The sequence below is a fragment of the Rhinoderma darwinii genome, chromosome 7 (genome assembly GCF_050947455.1).
Source record: "Rhinoderma darwinii isolate aRhiDar2 chromosome 7, aRhiDar2.hap1, whole genome shotgun sequence".
Taxonomy (NCBI): Eukaryota; Metazoa; Chordata; class Amphibia; order Anura; family Rhinodermatidae; genus Rhinoderma; species Rhinoderma darwinii.
In genome coordinates this window covers 49,406,327-49,433,886 of record NC_134693.1, presented here as the reverse complement: position 1 = coordinate 49,433,886, position 27,560 = coordinate 49,406,327, and the positions used below count along the sequence as shown (strand labels likewise).

At 42.4% G+C, this 27,560-nt stretch overlaps 2 protein-coding genes across 4 annotated transcripts in view; one reads left to right on the top strand and one right to left on the bottom strand.

The window, feature by feature from the left end:
- The window catches only part of LOC142657867 (glyoxal reductase-like), a 141,699-nt gene extending 141,330 nt beyond the window's left edge, over positions 1–369 (bottom strand). For 2 of the 3 annotated variants that reach the window (XM_075833352.1, XM_075833354.1), the window contains exon 1: positions 2–369. In XM_075833352.1, the coding sequence (XP_075689467.1) occupies positions 2–37 (36 nt within the window). In that variant the 5' untranslated portion in view covers positions 38–369. The remainder of the gene's footprint in view (position 1) is intronic. The other variant, XM_075833353.1, reaches the window with a different exon arrangement.
- On the top strand, positions 158–27,219 carry DPH5 (diphthamide biosynthesis 5). The gene is made up of 7 exons (XM_075833355.1): positions 158–482; positions 5,251–5,375; positions 12,899–13,007; positions 20,203–20,323; positions 21,341–21,380; positions 22,022–22,125; positions 26,525–27,219. Exons 1-7 carry the CDS (start codon positions 348–350, stop codon positions 26,761–26,763), a joined length of 873 nt encoding a protein of 290 aa, XP_075689470.1. The 5' UTR covers positions 158–347; the 3' UTR covers positions 26,764–27,219.
- The last annotated feature ends 341 nt before the right edge of the window (positions 27,220–27,560 follow it).

The following is a 27,560-nucleotide window of genomic DNA, read 5'->3' as shown; positions in this document are numbered from 1 at the left end:
CCTCAGCGGACATTAGTCTTTCGTCTCTACCGGTCATACGGTAAAAGAAGCGAAGTGCATAAACCTCTGCCCTCACTAAACATGGCCGCTGCGTTCTCTCCCATACAGTCTTAGCTTCCGATAGTTAGAGATGGCGGCGACCTCAAAGCTAAGAATGCCGCTGCCACTACTTATCATGGACGACTTGACAACACCGGAGGTCAAAGGATGCTGCTTACGACAGCCGTATTCCGCGGCGGTGCTATAGCTGTCAGCGTGCCTGGATGGAAACTGTCATATAACATATAAGTAGATCCATCAGATCTGACATCCAGGAGACTGCTGACTGCCCTGTGTGAGGTCGGACCATGTTGTACTTGATTGGCTTGGGTCTGGGGGATGCTAAGGATGTGACAGTGAGGGGCCTGGAGGTTATCAAGAGCTGTTCCCGGGTCTATCTGGAAGCATACACATCTATACTGACCGTGGGGAAAGAGGCTTTGGTATGGGCTTAGCGCTAACCTATGACTGTAAATCTGATTCGTTTTTTTTTACATTAATTTGAATACTTCATCAGATCATTGAATGCGACCATTACAGTAACTGGCAGTGTATAAGCAGGTTGTGTGTGTGTGTGTGTGTTTATATATTACTGTATGTCAATGATTAGATCTGCACACAGGGGGGAATGTGTAGCAATGTGGATGCTGAGAACTGTCATTGTTGCTAGGTTACATGCTGCAAAATGTATCATCATGCCTCTGCCATCTTGGTGGATATTAGGTCATGTGGGGAGGTGGGGTTGGCATGGTTCAGGTGGCACACATGCAGAGTGGTCCTAGGTGTGTACCGTCTTTCTGATAGAACAGTCTTTGCTCTTGCAACTTATTTATAACAAGGTGTGTTCCAATTTCTAAGGCCTTATTCACACGAGCGAGTCCAATTCGCATCTGCAAAAAAAACGACTTTTTCATTCATATGACTAATTAGTAAGTGGCCGGGAGGCAGCGTGAGCACAAAAAGCCAGAACGGGGTTTATGGGGCCCCGTTCTAGGGATAGGTGTGGGACCCGCATCTATCTGACATTTATGATATATCCTGTCATAAATGTCCCTCATGGAAAAACCCCTATAAGTGTGTCATCCATTTTTCTCGTACGTGTTTCTCCTCAGCAAACACTTCCAGTTTTCACTTTTCCTTTTTTCTTAATTTCTTTAGCAACTGATGTGTGAAAAACGGATGTCGTTAGTGTGGTGTCCGTTTCTTTTCAATCACCCATAGATTTTTAAGGGCGAGTCTGGGCTGTAAAAACGGACCGGACTAGGAGATGCTGTGAGTTTCTCGCAACAGACACACGCTCCGTAAAGAAAAAACGGATGTTTGTATAGCCCCATTAAATTGCATGGTCCAGTGTGCTGTATGTTGTTAAAACTAACAGCACCTGGACGAGAAATACGTCAGTGTTTATAAGGTATAAGGCTATGTTCACACACTTTCAAGGGAAAACAGCCTCTGATTTTCAGCCGTTTTTTGCAGCGTTTTTTACGGCTGTTTTTGGAGCTGTTTTTTTACGCGGCCCTTTTTAAAAATGGTCTCGTAAAACATGCCCCGTGTGAAATCAATGGGCAGATATTTGGAGGCGTTCAGCCCCCGGCATTTTTAGCTGTTTTTCAGGGCGTTTACGTCCCGAAAAACGGCTGAAAATAGCCCGTGTTAACATACCCTAACCGTTCCGTGCGACTGCCATTTTATCCTCACAGACGTCTTGTGGTGTTGCATGTGCCCATTGTTCAGTCTTGCCTGTGCCCAGTATTTTTTAGAGTTTGTACACCTGTCTGAATAGGCTTTATTCACATGGGGTGTTTTACAGGTGTGGGCTGTATATTTATCTGCAAAAACAGATTGCATCCCACCATGACAAAGCAGCATAACATTTCCCCCAAAAAAAGGGGGTGTCTTCCCGCATCCCATTTTTTGCACATCTTCCCAGCCACATCACATTTCTGACGCTATAATCCATGGCTCCTACACAGACATAATACAGCCATGTGAATAAAGCCCTAAGGCATAATACGCCTCGTTTACGTCTGAAAATAGGGCTCCAATACGTCGGCAAACATCTGCCCATTCATTAGAATGGGTTTGCCGACGTACTGTGCAGACGACCTGTAATTTACGCGTCGTCGTTTGACAGCTGTCAAACGACAACGCGTAAATGGACTGCCTCTGCAAAGAAGTGCAGGGCACTTATATACATTATATGCAGGACACTTCTTTGCCACATAATTTGAGCTGTTCTTCATTGAACTCAATGAAGCACAGCTCAAGATTTACGAGCGTCACAGACGGCTCGCAAAATGCGAGGAGGAGCATTTACGTGTGAAACGAGGCAGCTGTTAACAGTCTGTCTTTTCACACGTAAATGCCTCTCATCGTGTGAACATACCCTAAAGGTTTTCCAGTTTTCTATTAATAATTCTTTTTCGAGATTTTAAGAGACTCCTCCCCCACCCCAAATTAAAAAAAAAAAAAAAGCTATATAAACCAATTTCCCCAACTGTAGGCAACTTAATGACCATATAACCTGTTACTTACCGTGACTCCCGTTCCCGTCGCGCGTCGTTTATCGACATGCTTTGGGGATGTTTTTAACTTCCGCTCCCTTTTACACTCTGAGCAGCGTGCATTAGGCTCCTCCCTGTAGTTCCGGTGTATCTCCTAGTTCCCGCTTGTCACCGCCCGACATCCTGCTCCATAGGGAGTGCAGCGGGGACCGCGCATGTACATCCCGCTGCTGTGAAAGTCCACGCCTCCTTACTAGTGACGTGAGGTATACTGGGCTAAGACTATCGGGTCCTAGCTCATGTGATCCGTGTACATCATCTCACTAGAGACTGAAAGAAACGTGACGTCAGAGGTCACGTGACACTTGGTGAGAGCTGAGAAACAGGGCACATCTTAATTTGCAAGGTAAAGAGTGAGGCCCCATGCACACGACCGTATCCGCAAATACTGACCGTAAATACGGTTCCGTATTGCTTTATAGTCATCAGCAAATCATCAGCAACGTACCTGTTTCTGCTGAAGCCATCCGCAATTTTGGCTTCCACCATAGACTTCTATGGAAGAGTCCGTGGCACAGTTGCGGACCAAGAATGGACATGCTCCATAATTCCCGGCACAGTTCTGCGGAACGGACACTTATCCGTAGCGATATGGAAAGGTGTCCGCGATCAATGGAAGTGAATGGGTCAGTTTTTTACAGTCATGTGCATGGGGCCTTAGGCCTCATGCACCCGAACGTGTTTTTGCGGCCGCAATTCCCCCGAAAATCCACGGGAGAATTGCGGCCCCAATCATTTCTATGGGGCCATGCACACGACCGTAGTTTTTACGGTCCATGCATGGCCGGGAGCCCGCACCGCAGAAAGAACGGACATGTCTTATTACGGCCGTCTTCTGCGGTCCGGGCTTATTGAAAATAATGGCTGCGGCCATGTGCATGGCCCGCGATTTCCGGGTGGCTTGTGGCTGACAGTCCGCTGCCGGCCGACCCGAAAATCACGGCCGAGCACATAGCTACGGTCGTGTGCATGAGGCCTTAGTGTGGAGGAGAGCCTAGATAGTGACCACATAATATGCATGCTCGGAAATCCCCTTAAATCCTTGTATAATGAAAGGTTCTGCAACTTTTTAATATACAGTTTGTTTTAATTCTTCTGCATTTTCAAGATCTGTTTGCTGTCAGTGAATGAAAATATTTACATCAAAAGGCTGAACATTGTGTAGACCTAAAATACCTACTACAGCTGAGATTTCCTCTGTGAATCCTCTGGGAGCTAAACAGTCCGGACTCCACGTTACTGTTCACTTTACTTTAAAACCCTACGTCGGAGGTATACGTCAGGAGAATTTCATGACGTATACCTCTGACGTGTCCTACTGTATAGGCATATATTAGATACAATGCCCATAGGAACTCACTGTAAAAAATAATAATAATGCTGCACAGTATAAGTTTTTATACTGTATACCTTTGTATGGAATAATGTAGTCTATATATAATTATACTCTTAAGGTTGGGTTCACATGGTGCGTTTTTTTGCGTTTTTTTTTAGTATATGTTTTTGTTTCGATGGATAAGCTCCCATGCCTCTCAATGGAAGTTCATCAACCAAAACCAAAAAATACATGCTAAAAACACACCATGTGAATCCAGCCTAAGGCCCCATGCACACGACCGTGCCCGTAATCACGGCCGCGGACAGCCGTCCACATTTGCGGGCCGTGCTCCCATTACAAAGTATGGGAGCACGGTCCATAAAATGAATAAAATAAGACATGTTCTATTTTTTACGGCAGGTTTCTACGGCACGGGCACCTTCCCGTTAATATACGGGAAGGTGTCCGTCGACCATAGAAATTAATAGGTCCGTAATTACGGACGATTTTACGGTCGTGTGCATGGGGTCTAAATGTGGAAAAGTAAGATTAAGCTGGTATTGCAATTATCGGAACAATTTTACAAGCATTACCAATCATTTTTACGTCTATGGTATTAAAAAAAAAAAAATATTAAAAACTCTCATCGTTCCCGCTCCCAAATTTTTCTTAAAAAACTTTGTTTGAAAATGATTTCTATCATTGTGTTTGTAGTGTGTAAACAGCACCTCCAAAAGGACCTGAAAGCTTTTATTTTCCTGAGAGATTAGAAATGCTGGGAAACGATTTCCGATCAGTGAATGGACGAAGCTGTAATGCTGTGCGCAGCCGATAGGTGTGTCATGGCGTTGTGCAGTACGGAGCTGTGTAAGGGTATGTTCACACGCAGAGTCAAAAACTTCTCAAAATACGGAGCTGTTTTCAAGAGAAAACGGCTCCTAATTTTCAGACGTTTTTTATGCCACTCGCGATTTTCGCTGCATTTTTTATGGTCGTTTTTGGAGCTTTTTTCAATAGAGTCAATGGAAAACGGCTCCAAAAACGTCCCAAGAAGAGTCCTGCACTTCTTTTTCGCGGCCGTCTTTTTACCAGCCAATGTTATTCTGTTTTATGTTTTACGATTAGCATCATGCGCTCACCCCCCTTTTCCTCCATAAGGATTAATGTAGTCGGCTGCCCTAAATGTGCTTGTTAATCGGGGATTAATCGATTATATTCGCCAACTTTATCTAACGTATGGCCAAGTTTTGTTTATTCCAGGAGAGGGTTGAGTAGAATGACAACACGCAATAATAATACTAACAAAATGGATCTGCTTTACTGGTGCAGGAGGAATTCTATGGCCGGGAGCTGATCCTTGCTGACCGGGAGACCGTGGAACAAGAAGCTGATGAAATTCTACGAGATGCTTCTATTAGTGACGTGGCTTTTTTGGTGGTTGGTGATCCATTTGGGTAAGAGTAAACTCTTCAGATGAAGCAATAATTTAAAACTCCTCTAGTAAAATCTGTTCATCATTCAGGCAGAACCTGGTTTTGTGAATATTTCTACCATGAACAAAGAGGACAGTCGAAAGCCAGAGCCACGCAGCAAATTCACATATGCAATCCTATGGGGTGTTTTATAGGCCAGTCTTAATATAAACCTCTCTGAGGTAAGTTACGCCTAATTTATGAAGGGCGCATCTTACGATCAGACGGGGACATTTTCTGCTGCGGATTTTGCAACAAATTTGCGGCAAATCCGCAATGGATCTGTGGCAAAATCTGCGTTTGAAATGGTTAAAATCCGCTGCTTCTTCACAACCGGCTGAGCATGATGTGGACTTGGAAATCTGAAGCATGCTCTGCTGCGGTTTAAAAACCCTGTCCACCTGTATTGTACTGTAAATTGCTGCAGATTTGCAATGTGTAGTCCACACCTCAAATCCGCCACGTCTGAACATACCCTTATATAGGGCCTATTAGAGACTGATGGCAGCCCCTTTTATTAGGCCCCCGGCCATTCTTGGCAATCCATCAGTTGTCTCCTCCCTTTGTTTGCACCCTAAGGCCTCATGCCTACTTCAGTTTTTTCTTCGGGGTGCTATCTGTTTTTTTACTGATGGCACCCTCACACATTCATTTCAATGGGGCCATGCACGCTTCAGGTTTTTTAACGAAACCGTGTGGCCGTTCCGTCAAAAATAGGACAGGTTCTACTCCTATCTGTGTTTGACGGAACAGTCTCGGGCCTTTTCATTGATTTTGTCTGAAACAACGGACTGCGCACGGATGCCATCCGTGTGCGGTCCGTGTTTTACTGATCTGTCATTAACGGCCATAACATGGCCAACGGAAGTGTGCATGAGGCCTTAGGGGTTATTGCCCTAACTTCTGCTTTTACTATATCTTTTTACTTTTCCTTTTTTGGTAGAATTTCGTATTTTATTTTAGAAACAAGTGCAGCTAAAACTAGTGCAAGGACCTTACACCTAGCCCTGCTTCTTAGCTTCATTGGGAGGGATAATTATTTTTTTTTAAGCTGGATAGTTCATCACATCAGTAATAATTGACAGATGTTGCTGACCTCCATTAATGTAGCTTGCAATTGAGCTTGCTTACATCATTAGCAGCGAATTCTGTCCAATAATTCAGCACCATGCCCCAAAAATGTCATTATTTATAACCAGATGGAGCCAGAGGGTGTTAATCTTCGAAATCTGCTGTGTCCAGATATATAATAGTATCTGAAGCTGCGTCTCCTCTAGAGATACATGGGGGGATTTTACCACCTTGCTAGCTGTAGTTTTAGAAGGATTGTTATCTGTCTCTGGAGGGTTCCTGATGTTTTTAGGGGATATTCTCTTCACATCGGCACAACCCTTACATTTGATAAAAATGTGTCACGATATCCTCTGCATTGTGACTTTCATTCAAATATTGAGTAGCCTGTAACAGCATGTATGGAGTGCGCACATGAATATAAAAAAAATAGAAGTTAGAAGTGTTAGTAGGTTTTTTTTTTTTTTGTTAACAAAATACAAAGTGCATGAACGGAAGAAATATCTATATCAAATCAATATTTGGTATGACCACCCTTTGCTTTAAAAGAAGTATCAATTCTTCTACGTATACTTGCACAAAATCATGGATTTTGTAGGATTATAGTCAGGTGTATGATTAACCAATTATACCAAACAGGTGATAGTGGTCATCATTTTCATATGTAGGTTGAAACACATTCATTAACTGTAACAGGAACTGCTGTGTAGGAGGCTTAACCACAGATTGGATGAGGAACAGCCAAACTCTGCTACAAAGGTGAGGTTGTGAAAGACCGTTTCATGTCACAGGTCCACCATGGCAAGACTGAACACAGCAAAAAGTCACAATGTAGTTCTACTGCATCAGCAAGGTCTCTCCCAGGCAAAGATCTGAGGTTTCAAGATGTGCTGTTCAAGCTCTTTTGAAGAAGCACAAAGAAAAGGGCAACGATGAGGACCATAAACACAGTGGTCAGCTAAGGAAACTTAGTGCAGCAGATAAGACACACCATGCTTACTTCCCTTCGAAATCGGAAGATGTCCAGCAGTGCCATCAGCTCAGAACTGTGAGAAACCAGTGGGACCCAGGTACACCCATCTACTGTTCGGCGAAGTCTGGGCATAAGTGGTCTTCATGGAAGAATTGTGGCCAAAAAGCCATACCTTCAACGTGGAAACCAGGCCAAGCGACTCAACTATGCATGAAAACATAGGAACTGGGGTGCAGAAGAATGGCAGCAGGTCGAAAGTCAAAATGTGAAATATTTGGCTGTAACAGAGGGCAGATTGTTCACTGAAGGGCTGGAGAGCGGTACAATAATGAGTGTCTGCAGGTAACTGAAGCATGGTGGAGGTTCCTTGTAAGTTTGGGGATTTTTCTTGTGTTCATTCACTTTTTGTATTTTGTTAAGTGATAAAAAAAAACAACTTAAAGAGGCTCTGTCACCAGATTTTGCAACCCCTATCTGCTATTGCAGCAGATCGGCGCTGCAATGTAGATTACAGTAACGTTTTTATTTTTTAAAAACGAGCATTTTTGGCCAAGTTATGACCATTTTTGTATTTATGCAAATGAGGCTTGCAAAAGTCCAAGTGGGCGTGTTTAAAGTAAAAGTCCAAGTGGGCGTGTATTATGTGCGTACATCGGGGCGTTTTTACTAGCTGGGCGTTCTGACGAGAAGTATCATCCACTTCTCTTCAGAACGCCCAGCTTCTGGCAGTGCAGACACACAGCGTGTTCTCGAGAGATCACGCTGTGACGTCACTCACAGGTCCTGCATCGTGTCGGACGAGCGAGGACACATCGGCACCAGAGGCTACAGTTGATTCTGCAGCAGCATCAGCGTTTGCAGGTAAGTCGATGTAGCTACTTACCTGCAAACGCTGATGCTGCTGCAGAATCAACTATAGCCTCTGGTGCCGATGTGGCCGACACGATGCAGGACCTGGGGCAGGAAGTGAGTGACGTCACAGCGTGATCTCTCGAGAACACGCTGTGTGTCTGTGCACTGCCAGAAGCTGGGCGTTCTGAAGAAAAGTGGATGATACTTCTCGTCAGAACGCCCAGCTAGTAAAAGTAGTAAAAACGCCCTGATGTACGCACATAATACACGCCCACTTGGACTTTTACTTTTAAACACACCCACTTGGACTTTTGCAAGCCTCATTTGCATAAATACAAAAATGGTCATAACTTGGCCAAAAATGCTCGTTTTTTAAAAATAAAAACGTTACTGTAATCTACATTGCAGCGTCTATCTTCTGCAATAGCAGATAGTGGTTGCAAAATCTGGTGACAGAGCCTCTTTAAGGGGTTGTCCACACACAATGGAATTACTGCAGAAAATCAAAGGCTTTCCGCTGCGGCAAAAACGCACCATTTCCTGTGTTTTTTGTGGCAGAAAATGTGTGTAAATTGCTGCGTTTTTCCCAATGTTAGGAGATGATGACATCTCCTATGAAAAACGCCGCAATTCTGCACACTTTCCGTGGCAGGAATTGACATGCTGCAGTCCGTAAACTACGCACAGCAGGTCAATTTTGGCTCTGAAATTTTACGCAGCATGTGGATGAGATTTGTTAAATCTTATCCACTATGCTGCTACTGTATTCCGCTGCGTTTTTTCCTGCCGGAAAAAAAACGCGCCAATTCCGGAGTGTGTGGACGAGCCCTTACACTTCTGTTTTTGAAAAATTTCTTACTTTGCAGCATTTGTCCACAACTGCCTGAAACTTTTGCACAGTTGTGTGTGTGTGTGGTCCTTCTCAATGAATTAGAATATCACCAAAGTGTTAATTTCAGTAGTTCAATTAAAAAACATTACACAGAGTGATCTATTTCCAGCATTTTTGTCTTTTAATGTTGATGATTATGGTAAACGTTAATGAAAACCCAAAATTTAGTGTCTCAGAAAATGAGAATATTATATAAGCCCAATTTAAAAAATTATTTTTAATACTGAAATGTAGGCCTACTGAAAAGTATGTACAGTATATGCACTCAATACTTGGTCGGGGCTCCGACTCTGCATGAATTACTGCATCTATGCGGCGTGGCATGGAGGCGATCAGCCTGTGGCACTGCTGAGGTGTTTTCAATGCGGCGTGGCATGGAGGCGATCAGCCTGTGGCACTGCTGAGGTGTTATCAATGCGGCGTGGCATGGAGGCGATCAGCCTGTGGCACTGCTGAGGTGTTATCAATGTGGCATGGCATGGAGGCAATCAGCCTGTGGCACTGCTGAGGTGTTTTCAATGCGGCGTGGCATGGAGGCGATCAGCCTGTGGCACTGCTGAGGTGTTATCAATGCGACGTGGCATGGAGGCGATCAGCCTGTGGCACTGCTGAGGTGTTATGGAAGCCCAGGTTGTATGATAGCGGCCTTCAGCTCGTCTGCATTGTTGGGTCTGGTGTCTCATCTCCCTCTTGACAGTACCCTATAGATTCTCTATAGGGTTTAGGTCAGGCGAGTCTGCTGGCCAATCAAGCGCAGTGACACTGTGATTATTACACCAGGTATTGGTACTTTTGGCAGTGTGGGCAGGTGCCAGATCCTGCTGGAAAGTGAAATCAGCATCTCCATAAAGCTTGTCAGCAGAGGGAAGCATGAGGTGCTCTAGAATTTCTTGCTAGACGCTGCACTGACTCTGGACTTGATATAACACAGTGGACCAACACTGCTGCTCAGTGGCCCAAAGTCCTGTTTTCAGATGAAAGTAAATTTTGCATTTCATTTGGAAATCTCGGTCCCAGAGTCTGGAGGAAGAGTGGAGAGACATCAATCCAAGTTGCTTGCGGTCCGGTGTGAAGTTTCCACAGTCAGTGATGATTTGGGGGCCATGTCATCTGCTGGTGTTGATCCACTGTGTTATACAGGACCTGTTGGTGCTGGATACAGCCGAGGGCTGAATACACACTTGTGCATGGAGCCCAAGGGTATCCGGAACTCGGTGCTTATAGTGTTCTTCCTGAATATAGCACACGTGTAAGCACAGAGCGGGAGATTTATTAAGACTGGCATTCCAAACCCCTGTCTTAATATAAAGATCGCAAGAGTAAGTTGCACCTTATTTATTGCGAGTCGCACGCCTCCTGTTATGAGGTGCATCTCTGACCATCTGTGTGCCTGAAAGGGAAACCTACACCAGCTACAAGGTACCGTAGATTTCCTCTATAATTCACGCCAGTTAATAGCATCACATCTATAAAATTTGTCGGGCGCTACAGGCCATGCCCCTTTTGCTAAGCCCCACTGACTTTTCAGAAAAGTGGCATAGGCAGTGTAAAATAAATACCCACTTTTCTACTCCAGAAATCTGGCGTAGAGTGCGTAATAAAATTTCCGCCAAGTTCCCTTTAAATTACAGATTCACTACTGCTCATGACTCCATGATTACAATCTATGAGCCTGCAATATATTTCAGCAATTTATATTTGGACGTTGAATGATCAGTCACCTAATGAATTGTGATGGCAAGTTCTCCCAATGGGCAATGCTATTTAGAATTCTTGTTATCTGACGGTACAGAATAAGGAGATGGCCTCCATAGATAAAACGAGCATTTCTGCCAGTCCCAGCTGTGTCCGCAGTGATTAATGATTCACATGGTAGTCCCTTCGTAGTCCGCAGATGGTCTCACCTTGGCCATACTTGGATTCCTTTTTGATGAGTTGTAATAATAATCTATCTTAATAGAAAACCTCTTTTAGGATCTGTCATTTCTGCAATGGTTAAAATACGCTCATCCGCATTCTCTTCGTTTTAGACTTGTTTATGGTTTTATTTCTATGTTTTCCATTTTAAAATCCTTATTTGCCTATTAGAATATTTTTTTAATGAGTGATTCATTTGTCACTGGAGAACAGGCGGCCGGCTGATCTTTAGAGGTATCTGGAGAGGTCAAAGGGCATTTCACTTGGGAGAAACGATGCAAAATCAAAAAGATCAGCTGAAAGGGATTTTAATCTATTGCAGAACAGGATAAGGAAATCCTGCGGCAGGTCCTCACACAGGGGACGTTCAGCAGGGTTATAAATGCACCAAAGATATCAGCCAGTTTATTGGAAATATATTTTCATTTTATTTATCGTTTGTTTTGCTGTGTTATTTTATAAAAATGTTTCCTACTGAAAAAAACACAAGCGGTGCGGCATATAAGAGGATAGGCGTTCTGCTGCTGGAAAAAATAGGGAGGTTCCTCAGTATGGAGTTTATTGTATAAATAAAGAATACATCTCATAAAGTTAAAATAGAAATTCAGGTATAAAATTTGGTGACCACTACAGATTTGCATAATCTTTTAGCCATCTGTGTCCCGCTCTTTCGTTGGCCAACATAGAAGTCACGGATATTTAAGTCCGTAGCCTCAGTGAACTATGGGAATGAGAACTGATGCAGATGACCTTATTGCCAATCCTAAGGGTATGGATTCCTAACATGTCGCCCATAGAGTTTATGGCCCCATATTGTACTTCCGTGAGCTCAACTTCTAAATAAAAGTCTCACAGAGGTTTTTATTTTTTTTCTTCATAGATTTAGTGGGAATCCACAAAAGTTGCGGAATGCACCATCACATGCCACCCTGGAAGTCCAGGACACTGACCCGCAGGGACTCGGTGTACCTAGCATTGACCGCTTCTTTAGTATGAACTCCACTTTGACTTTTGAGGGGTTGTACGAGATTAAAGGTATTGCAGCCCACTTGAATAAGGCCGAGCTCTAATACCAGTCACGTCCTTTCTTCAAAACTGGTGCTGTTTCTGAGGAGGGAAAAAAATAGAAGACTTTTTTGCATACCTAATCCCATAAAACCCCTTTTAAGGATTGTGGGGTTGTCCAGGATTTAAAAAACATGTCTTCTTTCAGAAACCGTGCCACTCCTGTCCACAGGCTGTGTGTGGTATTACAGCTCAGCCTCATACAATGAATCTGAGCTGCAATACCTGACACAATAGATAGACAGGTGTGGCGCTGTTTTTGGAAGAGAGCAACCATGTTTAATTAAATCCTGGACAACCCTTGCAAGCATCTTTTAAGAGCGTTATCTCAAAAAGACAACCGTTTTCTAAATGGTTCCCAGTGATCATCTGATCTGGCTCATGAAACCTCCGGTCATCCGCAGATATCACCAGGGGAATTTGCTGCCGGATATACAAATGGTATTATGTTGTGCCTATTCTAATGAATGGGCAAACGTAATACAAGGCCAAGCCCAAGTGCACCAACGTGATAGCCACTCAATCTTATTGGCTCTCCGCTCAGGCTAAGTGAAAGACCTCCCTCTATGATGTCCGTGTTCTCTAATGGGGCGTATGGACAGGGATAGACTTCTTGGAACATCATTTCAACTTTGTACACCTTTCTGGAATTGTAGCTGTACGTATATAATTATATAAACTATTTTGGTATTTTTATCATGTGCTGTTCTATATTTTTCATGTATTTCTGTGCAGGGCTACAACACACAGCGACCTGGTACTGAGAGCTGCCAAGGCAGGAATCCAGCACCGTGTCATTCACAATGCATCTATACTGAGTTCTGTTGGCTGCTGCGGTCTTCAGGTGAGCATGCACGTTTCAATTCTTTTACCTTGTATTACGGCTGGGCGATTTTTGCCAAAAAAATAAAATCTAGATTTTTGTTTTTCAACCCTTTGGGCGATTTTTTATTTTTTAATCTTCCTCTTTTTTTTGTTTTTTGTTTTTTCTTTTTTTTATTATTGCTGTTCAATAAACTGAAAAAAAATAAATACCATGGGGTCATTTTAATTAATTTCTTTATATAAATAACTTTTTTAACATATATTGCTATAGTAATTGTACGTAACTTCACAACTTTTAACCTATGCAAATACTTTTTTTTTTTAATCAGAAATACAATTGGAAAAATGTATATCTAATTGATTCTAACTTCTGTGGTTCCCCAAGAGGAAACCGGTCTCAGCCAATCTCCGACATTGCAGACAAGAGCAGTGTAAATTGCAGCAGGGCCAGGCAGATAGCGTCGAGCGAGCACTTTGGGGAAAGATACCATTATAGAGTCTGAAGTGGGAGCAGGACCCTGTGCAGAACCGGCCCAACGATGATGTTTTAAATAAATTACATTCAGGCCGGTTTCAGACGACCGTAAAAAACGGTCTGTTTGTCAGCCAAATTTCCCAGCCCGACCACGGTACATGTGAACGGGACTCCTGGCATCAGGCTACATTCACTCAACAATGGAAAAAAATGCCCATTGAAAACTGATCAACTGTCAATTTTTCATGGCCGTTTTGCATCAGTGTGTCTCCAAATTTTCATCCATTTCCAGTCCGTCTGTCCGTTTTTAATGGCCTTTTGTCATTCATTTGTCAGGTTTTTTTTGTCCCAACCCACTGAAAACATTACGAACGTAGATACGGCCGCAATGTCCCTGAATATAGTGCCACGGTGCCCACTGTAGATAGTTCCCACAAAGTGCCACAGTGCCCACTGTAGATAGTGCCACACCCCATGTAGATAGCGCCACTGAAGCTCCCTCTAGGAGTGCTATCCCCGTCCAAAGCGTTGGCACACGTCTAGCCAGGGATTCCGCTCCAGGAAGAGCCCCTGACGTCCCTGTCCATATATGGACTGACGTCAACGGCTTTCCCATGACAGGAGTCCTCGGCCAGAGATATTTCGATGCTCTGCTTCTAGAAGGAGCCCCTAAAGTCGGTGTCCATATATGGACCGTGACGACAGGGGCTCCTCCTGGAGTGGAATCCTCGGCCAGAGGTTGTGACGCTTTGGCAGGGGATTCCACTCAAAGAGGGAGCCCCTGACGTCACTGTCCATATATAGGACACCCTCTAGGAGCGGAATCCCCGGCCAGGGTGTCGGAAACACTCTGGCCAGGGATTCCGCTCCTAGGGGGAGCCACAGTGGTGCTATCTACAGGGGGTTGGTGGTGCTATCTACAGGGGGTTGGTGGTGCTATCTACAGGGTGGTGTGGCACTATACTAGGAGTCCCTGCTTCCCCATGGAACTGCTGCTCCTTACTGCATCATTTTGTTCAGTACAGAACAGCAGTTTCGTGGGGAAGCAGGGACATAACAGGGCGCAGCCTCTCAGACAGGGTGGACTAGGCAGAGGGCGAGCTTCCTCCTGCAGCACGGCGCCACTAGAGAATCGATTCAACGATTCTGTTAAAAAACAGAATCATCCGAGGCCTCAGGCCTCCCTCACATGGCTGTAGCAGTGTGTACAGCTTGTAATTATGGCACGGACGGGCCGCGGATTATCATCCACAGGCCGTCCGCAAGCACGGACCGTGCACACACAATATGTGCGTTAATTTCAATGAGCCCGGACCGCAAATGCGGACCACATAATGACATTTGCTTTTTTTTTGTTTTTGCGGTCCGGGCTCAGGGGCAATGCACGGACCGTGGAAACCATAGTCGTGTGCATTTGACTATAAGAAAGCATGCATTCCATACTGTCCACAATTGCTGATAGTATACAGCCACAAAACTGCAGTCGTGTGCATGACGCCTAAAGTGCGAATTAATTTGATTTATCTCCCAGCCCTACTTGGAATTGGATTTACAGGTACTAAGTTACACTGTGGTAGACTTAAGTCTGTGCAAGGTTCTTTCTTCTAGAAATCTGGACATAAAAGATGTTCGCACCCGATTTTGGTAGGCTTGGGCAATGATCTTATGTGTATGGGGACCTCTCGAAAAAAAAATATTTGGCATGTTGGATTTCAACATGCCCCCAGCATTGTTTCTGCAAGGTGTTAAAGGGGTTTTCCAGTGAAAATAAATTGATGGCTTATCTTTAGGATAGGCAATCATAATCCGACTCTTCACACCCCTGCCGATCAGCTGTTGTGAAGGGGCCACGGCGCTCCCCTTTATTGCACCGTACTTTGAAACACTTGTAACAGCGGTTCACAGTGAATGGGAGAAGGCTGTAATACTGTGAACCGCCTCTACAAGTGTGTCAGCGTTTCACAATACAGAACGTCGACAGGAAAAAGCGGCCCTTGCATGTTCACCACGACCCCTTCAAAACAGCTGATTGGTGGTTGTGCCAAGAGACTGATCCCCCACCAATCGCATATTGATGGCCTATCCTGAAAATAGGCCATCCATTTCTTCCCACTGGAAAACCCCTGCAAGCTGCTGCCAGGAGGTTATGCATCGGCTTATTCTGCACACTCTATTGAAGTAAACATGCACGCTCCGCCAAGTGTGCACATTTATGGTGCCGGGTGAAATAACCGCCTGCGGACAGCTATTTCATGTGTATGGCTGGCTTAAGGTTTTCATATTGTAATGTAATGTAATAGAAATTTCTGCAACTTTCTAATATATTTTGAGGGGAATTTACAAAAACTGGCGTTTTATCCGCCATTCTTAAACTAAACTACATCTGCAGTGAAATGTGGCAAATTTATTAAAAGGCGAACCCCTTTTGCTGTCCATGTGCCAAAAAATGTTAATCTACGAGCAGGCATATATTTGAGCTATAATTTATGCCAATATCTGTCATAAATTATAGTAAATGTATCGGACCAACTGGCCAGGCCCACAAAAAATTGTGACTTTTCACTCCTCTCGCCACTTTGGAAAAGTTGCACATTTTTGCACAAACATGGTGACGTTTCTTCTCTACTAAAGTGGTGTAAATCGTTTAGTAACTTCGCCCTTTGTGTTTCTTTAATACCTTACTATTTTCAAGGACTACTCACAACTGAGGTTTTACTGCCTATATAGGCAATCCATGTGGACCTAATAGCCTGGACTCCAGTCTGATATTCTTTACCCACAGTGATACATTATAGCGACCTATAAGGGCAAGCAAGTGATTTATACTGTTACCTTGGGTTACCTAGACTGAATGCCATTGAAACAAACTCCCAGCTATAAAAAGTGTTCGGTCTTCACTATTTTTCAGCCTCCGGCTGTAAAATGAGATTGTTTCCAGATCAGATGACTGCTGTACATGCTCTGTAAAATGGAAATATGTTGTGGCGGTAGTAAATAATTCTTATGTAGTTTTACACTTTAAACAGATTTGGTGCCATTCTCAACGGGTAGGAGGACAAAAAGAAGCACCAAAAAAATGACCATAAATTAGGCTTCAAGTATAAGCAGTGAGGGGAAGAAGCTGTGCTAAGCCCGCAGCTCAGGACTAAGAAAAGAGCAGCGGGATAGCGGCGAGCATCTGGTAAACAGTCCTTTTATAGCTTCGTGAGCGCTGCAGGCTACATGTTATTAGCTTACATGCAAGTGTCCCCTGGAATTGAAATGTGTTTCCTGTTGATAGAGAGACAGTATACCGTAGATTCTCCGAGGCGCTGGCCAAGACAGACATAAAACATGAGTGAAATAGATCATAGTTCTTTTACTATACAAGCCAGTCACAGTTTATGTATGCAGGTGATATTTACTTCCAGTTTTAAGAGGACGTTCACCTCATTTTACCCACATTTTTTATGCAGTTTATGACCGGTTTCGCAAGCGGTGATGTGTGACAAATGTGCGGTGAAATTAGCATTTTTCCTAACAACTTGCCGAATTTGGAATGTGTCAAGAAAGTGTGCGTGGTCTCCAAGGCAACGTAGTTTAGGCTGCATTTATCAAGAAAATTGTTGAAAATGGCGCAAATTACGATATTATTTTCCGACTGTCGGACAAAAATGCGCCAAATTCCTTAACACGTGTGCGCCTTTTAACAAATTTGAACTAAACCACTCCAACTATATCCTTTACTTAGGCTGGTGTAAGATACGACCGTTTTAGTAAATGTGGGCCAATGTCTCCCCCTTATCCTCTCTAAATACACGGAAAGCTTACAATCATTCTTTATTCTCCACTTTTCCCTCAAATTTTTATTTATTTTTTTTTATATTTTTAACTTGAAGCTCCATTATTTCTTGTCTACTCATATTTTCTGATGCCTAAATTGGAGGAGTCTAAAACTGTCTGAACAGCATGGAGAGGTAGTGGATCCGGTGTATTGTACCCATACCCTAGGGGGTACAGAGCGCAGGGCTAAGGGCTATACAGTTTCTTTCAAGCCATGCCTCCTCCCTCTTCTATTGTTGCAGACTGACTCTGTTAGGGGCAATATGTGTAAAACTATAATGGGGCGATGTGATTGACACTGTTATGAGGACATGGTGGCTGACTTTTATGGTAGCGTTTTGAGCAACTCTGTTGTGGAGACACTGTAGCACCTCAAAATTAAGCAGGGCACCACATATTTAAGTTCCTCCTTCTCATCTTCTTGCATCACCGTTTCAAGTTTTATTATGGCAGCCTGGATTCTGACTAAAGCAGCAGACATCCAGTACTTTGCTTTTTTGCCATTTATATTGTAAGTTTATTGCTTTTAATAAGTATATATTATAAACTTAGGTGTGATCGTCATTCGCGGGGTCCTGTGTGTCGGAGACGTGCAGGACCAGCCTTCAGCCGAGCCGTCATTTCAGCTGAACTGACGGACACGGCTCAGACAGAACAATACAGCTTCTAAGTATACAGGATACATAGAAGCAGTATCTTGAAAAGTAGAAGTCAATTTAAAAGTTGCATGAAAACATTAAATACTTTAATTTAAAAAATAAAAAAAATGCTTGCAAATGTGTACATAGTCTTTAATGCTCTTGTTGCAGCAGTGGTACCTGAGAATACCACCTGGGTATAATGTTCATGCCACAGAAATGTGCTATTATTTATTAGCCCTTTAAAAAATTTCTGAAAATATAGAACTACTTTTATAAGTTACATATGACAGATCTATGATAAACGCTCTACGATCCCAGGCCCTCTCTTCTGCTCACATTTAGACTGCAGCCTATCCATTTTCCTCCAGATTTTCTGCTCGTACTTCTGTAATTCATGCGGTTTCTCTCTACCCTGTCACCTATTTCTCGGACATGTTCCTCTCTTGTGCCATGGGCAGGAAGCAGCTGTTCTGCATGTAGCTGTCTGTCTCTGCGCTGTGATTGTTGTCGCTTACTATCCAATAGTGTGTTCTTGTCTTTAACAATCCTTTAAAATATGTTACTTTCTGGTTTTTAATGGTGTTTTATAGTCCTAAAAATACACTTGTTGGGAGGGACGTGCTCCAGATTTGCGGTCACTCTAAGGTTAAAATGGCCATATGTCCACACAGAGGTCAGCACACTGATGCCTGGAGCTTCTGTTGGTTCTTGAGGAAGGCGGCTACGTCAAAGACTTCTGTGTTCATACAAATACAGGAGCAGACGTCTTTACATTTACCGAATATCTTGTCAGAAGAAACTTGGCATATCGACTACAAAACTCAGAACTACTTTCATTTACTTATCACAGGCACTCGTTTCAAAAGAACATCGTAATGGTCTTCTAGCAATGGCATTAAAGGGCAGCTGTCACTAGACAGATGCACTTCAAAAAATGGACATCTGAAGGTTGTCGTTAAAGCAGACGGTGCTAATAGCACCAGCTAAATATCTTCCCCCTCAAATGGCGGGAAGAATAGAATATGTATATTTGCGATGGCATCATCCAGAGGTACAGCCAGACAACATTTCAGTCGCCCATCTGTCACCCAGCTCAAATAACATGTCTAGGAGAATCTTTAAATGGCAGTTATAACATTTTGGATGTAGTCCGTTGAGGTCGGTGTCAATCACTTATAATAAAATTACATGGTAACACAAGCGCCACCCAACCTTCCAAACACACATACTAAAATTGTATTTAATAAATAAAGACCAAGAGACAATGCAGATGGAATAAAATGGCCGCGGTATTTATTAAGGGGTTACATAATAAATAGAATAAATAAATATTAAACTTGTAATAAATAACAAATATTTTAATAAATATTAAAAACCAATAAATATTATACCAATAATTCATGACCTTGTCCACCCATAAACTGGGCGACTAACCCCCCACTAACAAGATACCGCGACAATAAAAGGGAGGGGAGCGGGCCGATGATGTTCCTCTTCTTCATCCAACTCGGACGGGCAGCAGACCACTCCAAAGCCTTGGAATATATATATTCAAAATTCCCGCCTTTTTACCAAAGGGAACCAATGAAAACACCAGATTTTCCCGCCACATAGGAATTTTCCAGAACCTGTGCGTGCCAAGACCAAGTGGGTGGGGCACCACTGACCTGAACTTGACCTCATACAGGTAAGTACCAAATAAAAATAGGGGAAAAAGAGGGTTAAACCAAATGATCTTTAATTAATGACCATAAAAGGAACTGAAGGAAAACAGGAGGAAAAAAGGGGGGGTCGCCGTGTTACCATGAGGGGCTACGCTGTAAACCGGCTAATAGCCCCTATTCATTATTAGCAGTTGCTATTGTATAGCTATTCCCCAAATATCTCCCTTTATGAGCAATGAGTCTGGTAATCGAGGAAAGCAATTCCCTGCAGGTACCTCTACCATTGTGAGTTAGTTGCTTTTTATAATTCTATCCTACTTATGTTGCCTATAGAGAGAACCTTTATGGACGAGAGTCATGTAACTGACCAATCCCAACCTCTCTGAACTTCGCCGTGCATGTTACGAACGATGAGCACTACCCAAGCTCTGGTATTTTAGCCCTATGTATGAAATTATAGAACCCCTTTAACCTTTTCATATGCATGGAAATGGATTTCACCCATAGCAAAAGACGATATTATTCTTGATCACAACCACTATTACAGTTAAGAGGTCGAGCGTAAATATGAAGCAGTAAGTCTCTCACTTTCTGATCGATTCTTTATTGCAGCTTTACAATTTTGCGGAGACCGTCTCCATTGTCTTCTGGACTGACTCGTGGAAGCCGGAGAGCTTTTATGACAAAATCAGGAGGAACCGCCTGAGTGGAATGCACACCCTCTGCTTACTAGGTAATATATATAGTACAAAATCATTTTGAGGTTGATCTCTCCCTATAATTTTCTAGAGGCTGGGTTTGCTCTTGGATTATGGCAATGTGGATGAGATCTGCAAGTTATAGCTTAAATAGTCCTTCAGTTTTTGGTTTAATAGTGGTGTGCTCCTAGAACGGTTTACTTGTGAAAACCATAAGTACCACGTTAAAAACCGCACATGAGTTTGCGGTTGCTTCTTTTCCCCATTGACGGTAATTGGCAAAAAGTTCCAGGGATAGGGCATATTGCAAAAAAAATGCTACTACAGTTGTGTGTAGTAATGGCAGTCCGTAAATTCTCACGTAGAACATCAGGCCTTTTTTTTAATGTAATTACATGGGTAAAACATCACATTGGCACCCTGTGTGAACTAGACCTTTAAGCCAGTTTGACAGGGCATCTAAGGGAATACACAAAATTATCTTCTAGTTTCTGCTGTCTAAAAATGATAACTTCTCCAGTCGGTACAACAGTCAAGTAAGTAGTGAGAGTTTTATCTATTACACATGCCGGCACTTTGTCTGCATTCATGTTTTAAATTAAGCTTTCTTTAACCAAATAAAAAATTTTTGTCTACTTTTGACAATCCCTACTTATTAGAAGGGTGCCTTGACAATAAGCTTATCGTCAAGTGTCCCACCACTGGGCTTCACAACGATCAGCTGTGATCTGTGGGGGAACCTGACGGTAAGTGTTTAGTTTCCCTGCAGTGCCACCATAGGAGCAACAAAGCATTACACGCTTTGTAGAGTCTCTACTCTGGCCAAAAGAATCCCCCTTTTATGAACTCAAAATTTCGTAATGGGGTATTTTGAAAAATGTAATTTCTAAATTAGACTCCCCCTTTAGGTCTCTATTCGAGATGCCTGCCCCTGCAACGTTTTTAAGAAGTCTATGCAGTTCCTAATATTGTACAGTATTATCTTTTTATTTTGTTTGTTGTATGCTTCCTTTACAAGGTGTTTGGTAACAGATTTCTATGTTTTTCTGCAGATATAAAGGTGAAGGAACAATCCATAGAGAACCTTATGAAGTGAGTGTATATATTTATACAGCGGTGCCTGACGGTAGCCCACCAAATCAGTGCGGTAGCTTTAAATCCTACCTAGGTCTGTACTGACCTCTACTGGACAATCTGAGAATAGCAGAATGTATCTATCCTTCATGTCCGTAAATGGCAGATTGTTCAGTGCAACACCATTGTAAAAGCTATTATAAGTTGAGTATAGTTGCCGTCCTCATCTGGTTATGTTCATGACTGTAGACAATGTGGTTCATATGTGAATAGAGTTCTATTCGTTGTGATCCCAGCAGCAATGAAACGCCGTTGCATAGGACGTTTATAAGAACGAAGATAGAAACAAATGCGGCTCTCCAGCTTCTAAAGTTGGCCATACACTTATCACATATTGTAGAACCTGGTCCTCTGTAGTCACAAGGCATACAGATATCACAATGATTGTGGGTTCGATAATGATCAGAATATCTCCTCTACGGTTGTACTTTATCATTTACAATTGAATTATTATACTATATCATTATGATCACTACTCTATACTACACTATATATACAAAATATGCATTTATTAGAAGGCATGTAGTTTGTGCGTAATTTCATATAAGAACTATGCAAAAAGGCTTAGGGATTATTTGTTTGTTTTTTTTCTCTTACAGAGGAAAAAAGGTTTTCGAGCCTCCGCGTTACATGACTGTGAATCAAGCTGTAGAGCAACTTTTGCAAATTGTACAAAACAGAAGGGAGCTGGGAGAGGAGCTAGGTGAGTATGACGAGTATTGCTGCAATATTATGATCTGTAAAATATATAGATATATCTGCTGAGTAGTGCTGTCATTTATTTAAGAATGTTTTGCAGGGTTTTTTGAGAAGGGGTTGCCTGGTTAATGCTCTGTTCATACTGGCATCCGTTATTACAGGATCCATAATGGATCTGTTATGATCTTCTTATAATCAGTCGTTATCCTAATGTTCTGTTCACACTTCAAACCAAAGCAGAGAGAAATAGAAGATGCGGCACTCACCCAAGTGGTAAAATGTTTCTTTTTTTATTGCGGCATAACAAAATCAAGGAACGCTTTCCAGGGAGGCCATGGCAGACAGCACAGAGATTCACACTTCCATCCATTCTGTTCACACTTCCATCCATTCTGTTCACACTTCCATCCATTCTGTTCACCCTTCCATCCATTCTGTTCACACTTCCATCCATTCTGTTCACCCTTCCATCCATTCTGTTCACACTTCCATCCATTCTGTTCACCCTTCCATCCATTCTGTTCACCCTTCCATCCATTTTTTTTTTTCCCCCACCAGGTTTCCGTGGCTTTTTGAAGGCCGTAATAATGCGCTCCTACAGAAATGGAAGCCATGATGGAAACTAGTGCGAAGAGTGCCTTAAACAAGCCTCTTTTATATTTGCTTTTGTGGTGCGTGTTAGGCTATATTCACATGTGACAGATTTGTTGGCGAAGTTTCTGCAACAGTCGCATTCATCTGAATAGGGGCTGTAGAAACGCGTGTGTCTGCTGCAGAAACCTCACAATCGATTGCATTGAACAGATTTTCAGTCACAGAAATTTTTGCACCAAATCTGCCACATGTGAATTGTCCCTAAAAGGGAATCTGCCACCAGACAGACTATAAGATGCTCCTTTATAATTTGACGCGTCTGTGATATACTAATGACATCGCCAGGCACCATGTGGATGTGCTGTGATCACATGATTCCTCTAAGACAATCCGCTCGGGTGGTATTGTGAATTGGCATATGTTGCGTGCTTAACAGTGCCACCCCTAACTCCTTGATCTGTCCTTGAATTTAGATGTCCAGCCGCCTACCATGCCAGGACTGTTCACTAAAAAAAAATTGTGTTGTGCATTAGAGATAATCTGTTACCTGCCATGAATAGGAATTTACACCATAATAATTGTGTGATACCACGTCATGGAATTTGCAGAGTCTGGTGATAAATTCAGTCAGGTAGAGACGGCCATAGGCGTAACCATTATTGATAACGTCAAAACTGATTTTACAACGGTTTATGGCCCTTCCAACGGATGGACATCTGCATTGGGCAAAAGCTTTTCGTTCACTCTTTGGTAAATTCTATAATCTTTTACTATGACCCAAAATGGCCAATATTTCACCAGATACAAAGGATTTTCCATGGGAAATATCCTTTCATGTGTGCCCTTTTCCCGATGAGTGTTCTGAAAAACATGGACTGTTTGGCGATAGTGCCCAAATCTTTACATCCGTGTCCTGCTTAGGAACCAGAAAGACTGACCAATAATGTTAGAGCTTCAGTTTGGCAAATGTGAAGTACAGGGTGGGCCATTTATATGGATACACCTAAATAAAATGGGAATGGTTCGTGATATTAACTTCCTGTTTGTGGCACATTAGTATATGGGAGGGGGGAAACTTTTCAAGCTGGGTGTTGACCATGGCGGCCATTTTGAAGTCGGCCATTTTGTATCCAACTTTAGTTTTTTCAATGGGAAGAGGGTCATGTGACACATCAGACTTATCGAGAATTTCACAAGAAAAACAATGGTGTGCTTGGTTTTAACGTTACTTTATTCTTTCATGAGTTATTTACAAGTTTCTGACCACTTATAAAATGTGTTCAAAGTGCTGCCCATTGTGTTGGATTGTCAATGCAACCCTCTTCTCCCACTCTTCACACGCTGATAGCAACACCGCAGAAGAAATGCTAGCACAGGCTTCCATTATCCCTAACTTCAGTTGCTGCACATCTCGTATCTTCACAGCATAGACAATTGCCTTCAGATGACCCCAAAGATAAAAGTCACCTCAAGGCCACGGGATATCTGAAATTGCTACATGATGATGTGTTTCCCTCTTTATGCACTGAAGCTGGCACGTTCCCTGAGTTTTTCCAGCAAGATGGTGCACCACCACATAATGGGTGTCAGGTCCGAGCATTCCTAGATGAACAGTTTCCTGGAAAGTGGATTGGTCGTCGTTGGCCAGTTGAATGGCCCCCTAGGTCTCCCGATCTGACCCCCTTAGACTTTTATCTTTGGGGTCATCTGAAGGCAATTGTCTATGCTGTGAAGATACGAGATGTGCAGCAACTGAAGTTAGGGATAATGGAAGCCTGTGCTAGCATTTCTTCTGCGGTGTTGCTATCAGTGTGTCAAGAGTGGGAGAAGAGGGTTGCATTGACAATCCAACACAATGGGCAGCACTTTGAACACATTTTATAAGTGGTCAGAAACTTGTAAATAACTCATGAAAGAATAAAGTAACGTTAAAACCAACCATTGTTTTTCTTGTGAAATTCTCGATAAGTTTGATGTGTCACATGACCCTCTTACCATTGAAAAAACTAAAGTTGGATACAAAATTGCCGACTTCAAAATGGCCACCATGGTCAACACCCAGCTTGAAAAGTTTCCACCCTCCCATATACTAATGTGCCACAAACAGGAAGTTAATATCACCAACCATTCCCATTTTGTTTAGGTGTATCCATATAAATGGCCCACCCTGTAGATTCATTATGTGAGTGACATAATTGAAATAAACATTCGAAAATTGTGTTTGAGTACTTAAAAATATAGAAGTTATAAAACCTATAATCTACATTGTTCTATGCAAGACTATTCATTGGGCATACGTAGTCTATTTCAATATTACTTCTAGGGCAGAGACAAGATTTAATTTTTTATTTTTAATCCTGGATCCAGCCGGCTCAGAGGGGGTTACAGATTATTTAATGTTAGATTCACATCCTTTTGGCGTGGAAATGCCACATCCTGTATAAAGTCTGTGACACACCCAGGTCCTTAAGACTGACAGACACTCCAGGATGGGCTTCCTCCAACCTGAGACGATACTGCAGAAATTACCATTCATAAACCTCTTCATCACCCAGAGGAACTTGCGTGTCTGCCCTGATCGTCTCCATTTGGAAGGATGTCCTTCAATATTCTGTAAAAAGTGTCAAGCACCGGCTTTTCTACTGCATTCCGACTACATTATTCACATGACGGTCTATAATAAATGTTATTTTGTCTAATTTTGCCCTCACACATTTCTTTTTTGGGTTCCATGGCAAAATTTTGTCTACCGCACCCTCCGTGTTTCCCTGCTGGGGGACAATGTCACATGTGACGACAATAATTCCTACCATATCGGAATACTCACAATGGTAGTGGTATCCCCCAATTTTCATGCAATTGTTGAGTAACCAAAAGTCACTTGTTAAGCCCTAGCCTTAAAGAGGACCTGTCATGGTTTTTTTTTAACCACATACCTCCCCATATTTCTGCCGTCGTCTTCATTCCAGCGCTGTAACTTGGTTGGTTTGTCTTCGTCGCTAACCTGATATGGGGGAAAAACATTGGATGATTTTAGCTTTATGGCAGGTGCCGGACTCTACTACTAATGTACATTCTACATGTATGCAAGGTTTTTGTTTTTTTATGGTGTGTGTGGTTTTTTTTTTTTGTTTTTGTTTTTTTTTGGTCCCAACTTCCTATTGGAAAGCATAAGCAGTATTACAAGAATGTATGTTTTGTTTTTTAAAATTTATTTTTCCCATTGAATAAAATAGGGAAACAAGCACCAGGTATAGAGAATGCTTCATTTAAAACAATCTTAGGAATTTAGTCTAAACGTCTCCAGAGCTGTAAACTCAAGGTCTTGTTCACACGGTGTGTATTTGACGCGTTTTACGCTTCAAAAACACATGCATTAAGCTTTCCATTGACATCAATGGGAAAACGCATTGTAGTCCATACGACGCGTTTTTTGTATACGCGTGTGTGTTTAAAAAAGCGTAGTGTAAAAAAAAAAGCGTCCGGTCAACTCTTGGCGCATAAAACGCGCCTAATTCCCATAATGAATGGGAGTCTTAATTACGCGTCAAAACGCCTGCATTTTAAAAAGCACTTTACAAAAACGCTAGCGTTTTTGACACGTTTATACGTCGGGTTTATTTTTAACGCCGTGTGAACAAGGCCTTACAGTAAATTTCTTTTTTAAAGTGAACTTCCTGTTAAATATTCTTATTTAGTGACCTGTTGCTAGATTGAAGAATGTGTCATGATATACTTCTTACGAATGTAAATGTTTTATTTGGTACCAAATGCTCTGCATGCTGACCTTAATTCTGCCATATCCCCAGCTCTAACCGAGAACACAATCTGCGTGGGACTGGCACGAGTGGGGGCTACTGACCAACATATAGCAGCGGGCACTCTGCAACAACTCAGCACTGTTGAATTCGGAAGTCCTCTTCATTCACTGGTGATAAGCGGCTGCATGCATCCCCTAGAACTGGATATGCTTAGACTGTTTGCTGTGGAACCCTCTAGTTTTGATCAGATAAATGTGGAGGACAGCTCAACATATCTGTCATCATAAACCATCCGTGAACAATCTGCACCACTTACTGCAGTAGCAACTACCCGGTCTATGTGGCAACAAACTGCGCTTTCTGTCTGTCCCATTGTTACTGTGCCACTCTCACTAGTGATATAGCGGTATACCAGGGATGCACCGACTCCTTTTAATATATAACCTAAAACCTAATGTAAAAATTAAAGAGGACAATACGGGCAACATACACTGATCACACTCCTGAGAACCACCAGCCTGTATGTTTATTCCTCCTGTGGACCAAGCTCTCCGGGCAGTTGGCTTTATTCAATTACAGATTGTTGGTGCATCCATAATATGTGCTCTGGCACTTTAATATAAACCTCGTCCACCATGTTCATGCTTCACTGTCCTACTGGTATTTATTTGGAAACACAGGAGTTTTCCAGGAAAGCTTGTTCTTATGCCGAAAATTAATAAAGAAATCACATTTTCAAATAACATCCGTTTGGTGTTTCTCATTTCCGTCTCTAATGTATCGGTGCAGTTAATTCAGACCTGTCCTTTGGCCTTTAACCTTCCTTTTTTTTTTGTGTGTGTTTTGAAACCAGTCTTGGATATAATTCTAATTCGGACTAGAAGAATAAAGTAAGGCTATGTTCATACTTAGTCAAAAAGAGACACTTTTGGGTCATATACCCAGAAAATGCACAAATACCATTTCTGGCCTTGTATGCATTAGCATGCCATTTTATTCTATATTGCAGAAAAAGCACTAGGGATCCCACAAAAAACCCATATAACTGGTTGTATGAATGTTTTGTTGTATGCGTCAATGGACG

Excerpts from the sequence above, each read along its gene's own strand:
- DPH5 (XM_075833355.1), top strand. The coding sequence starts at position 348 with ATGTTGTACTTGATTGGCTTGGGTCTGGGGGATGCTAAGGATGTGACA. Across the intron at positions 13,008-20,202 it reads TTGGCTGCTGCGGTCTTCAG|CTTTACAATTTTGCGGAGAC; the intron begins GTGAGCATGCAC and ends TCTTTATTGCAG. Across the intron at positions 21,381-22,021 it reads TCCATAGAGAACCTTATGAA|AGGAAAAAAGGTTTTCGAGC; the intron begins GTGAGTGTATAT and ends TTTCTCTTACAG.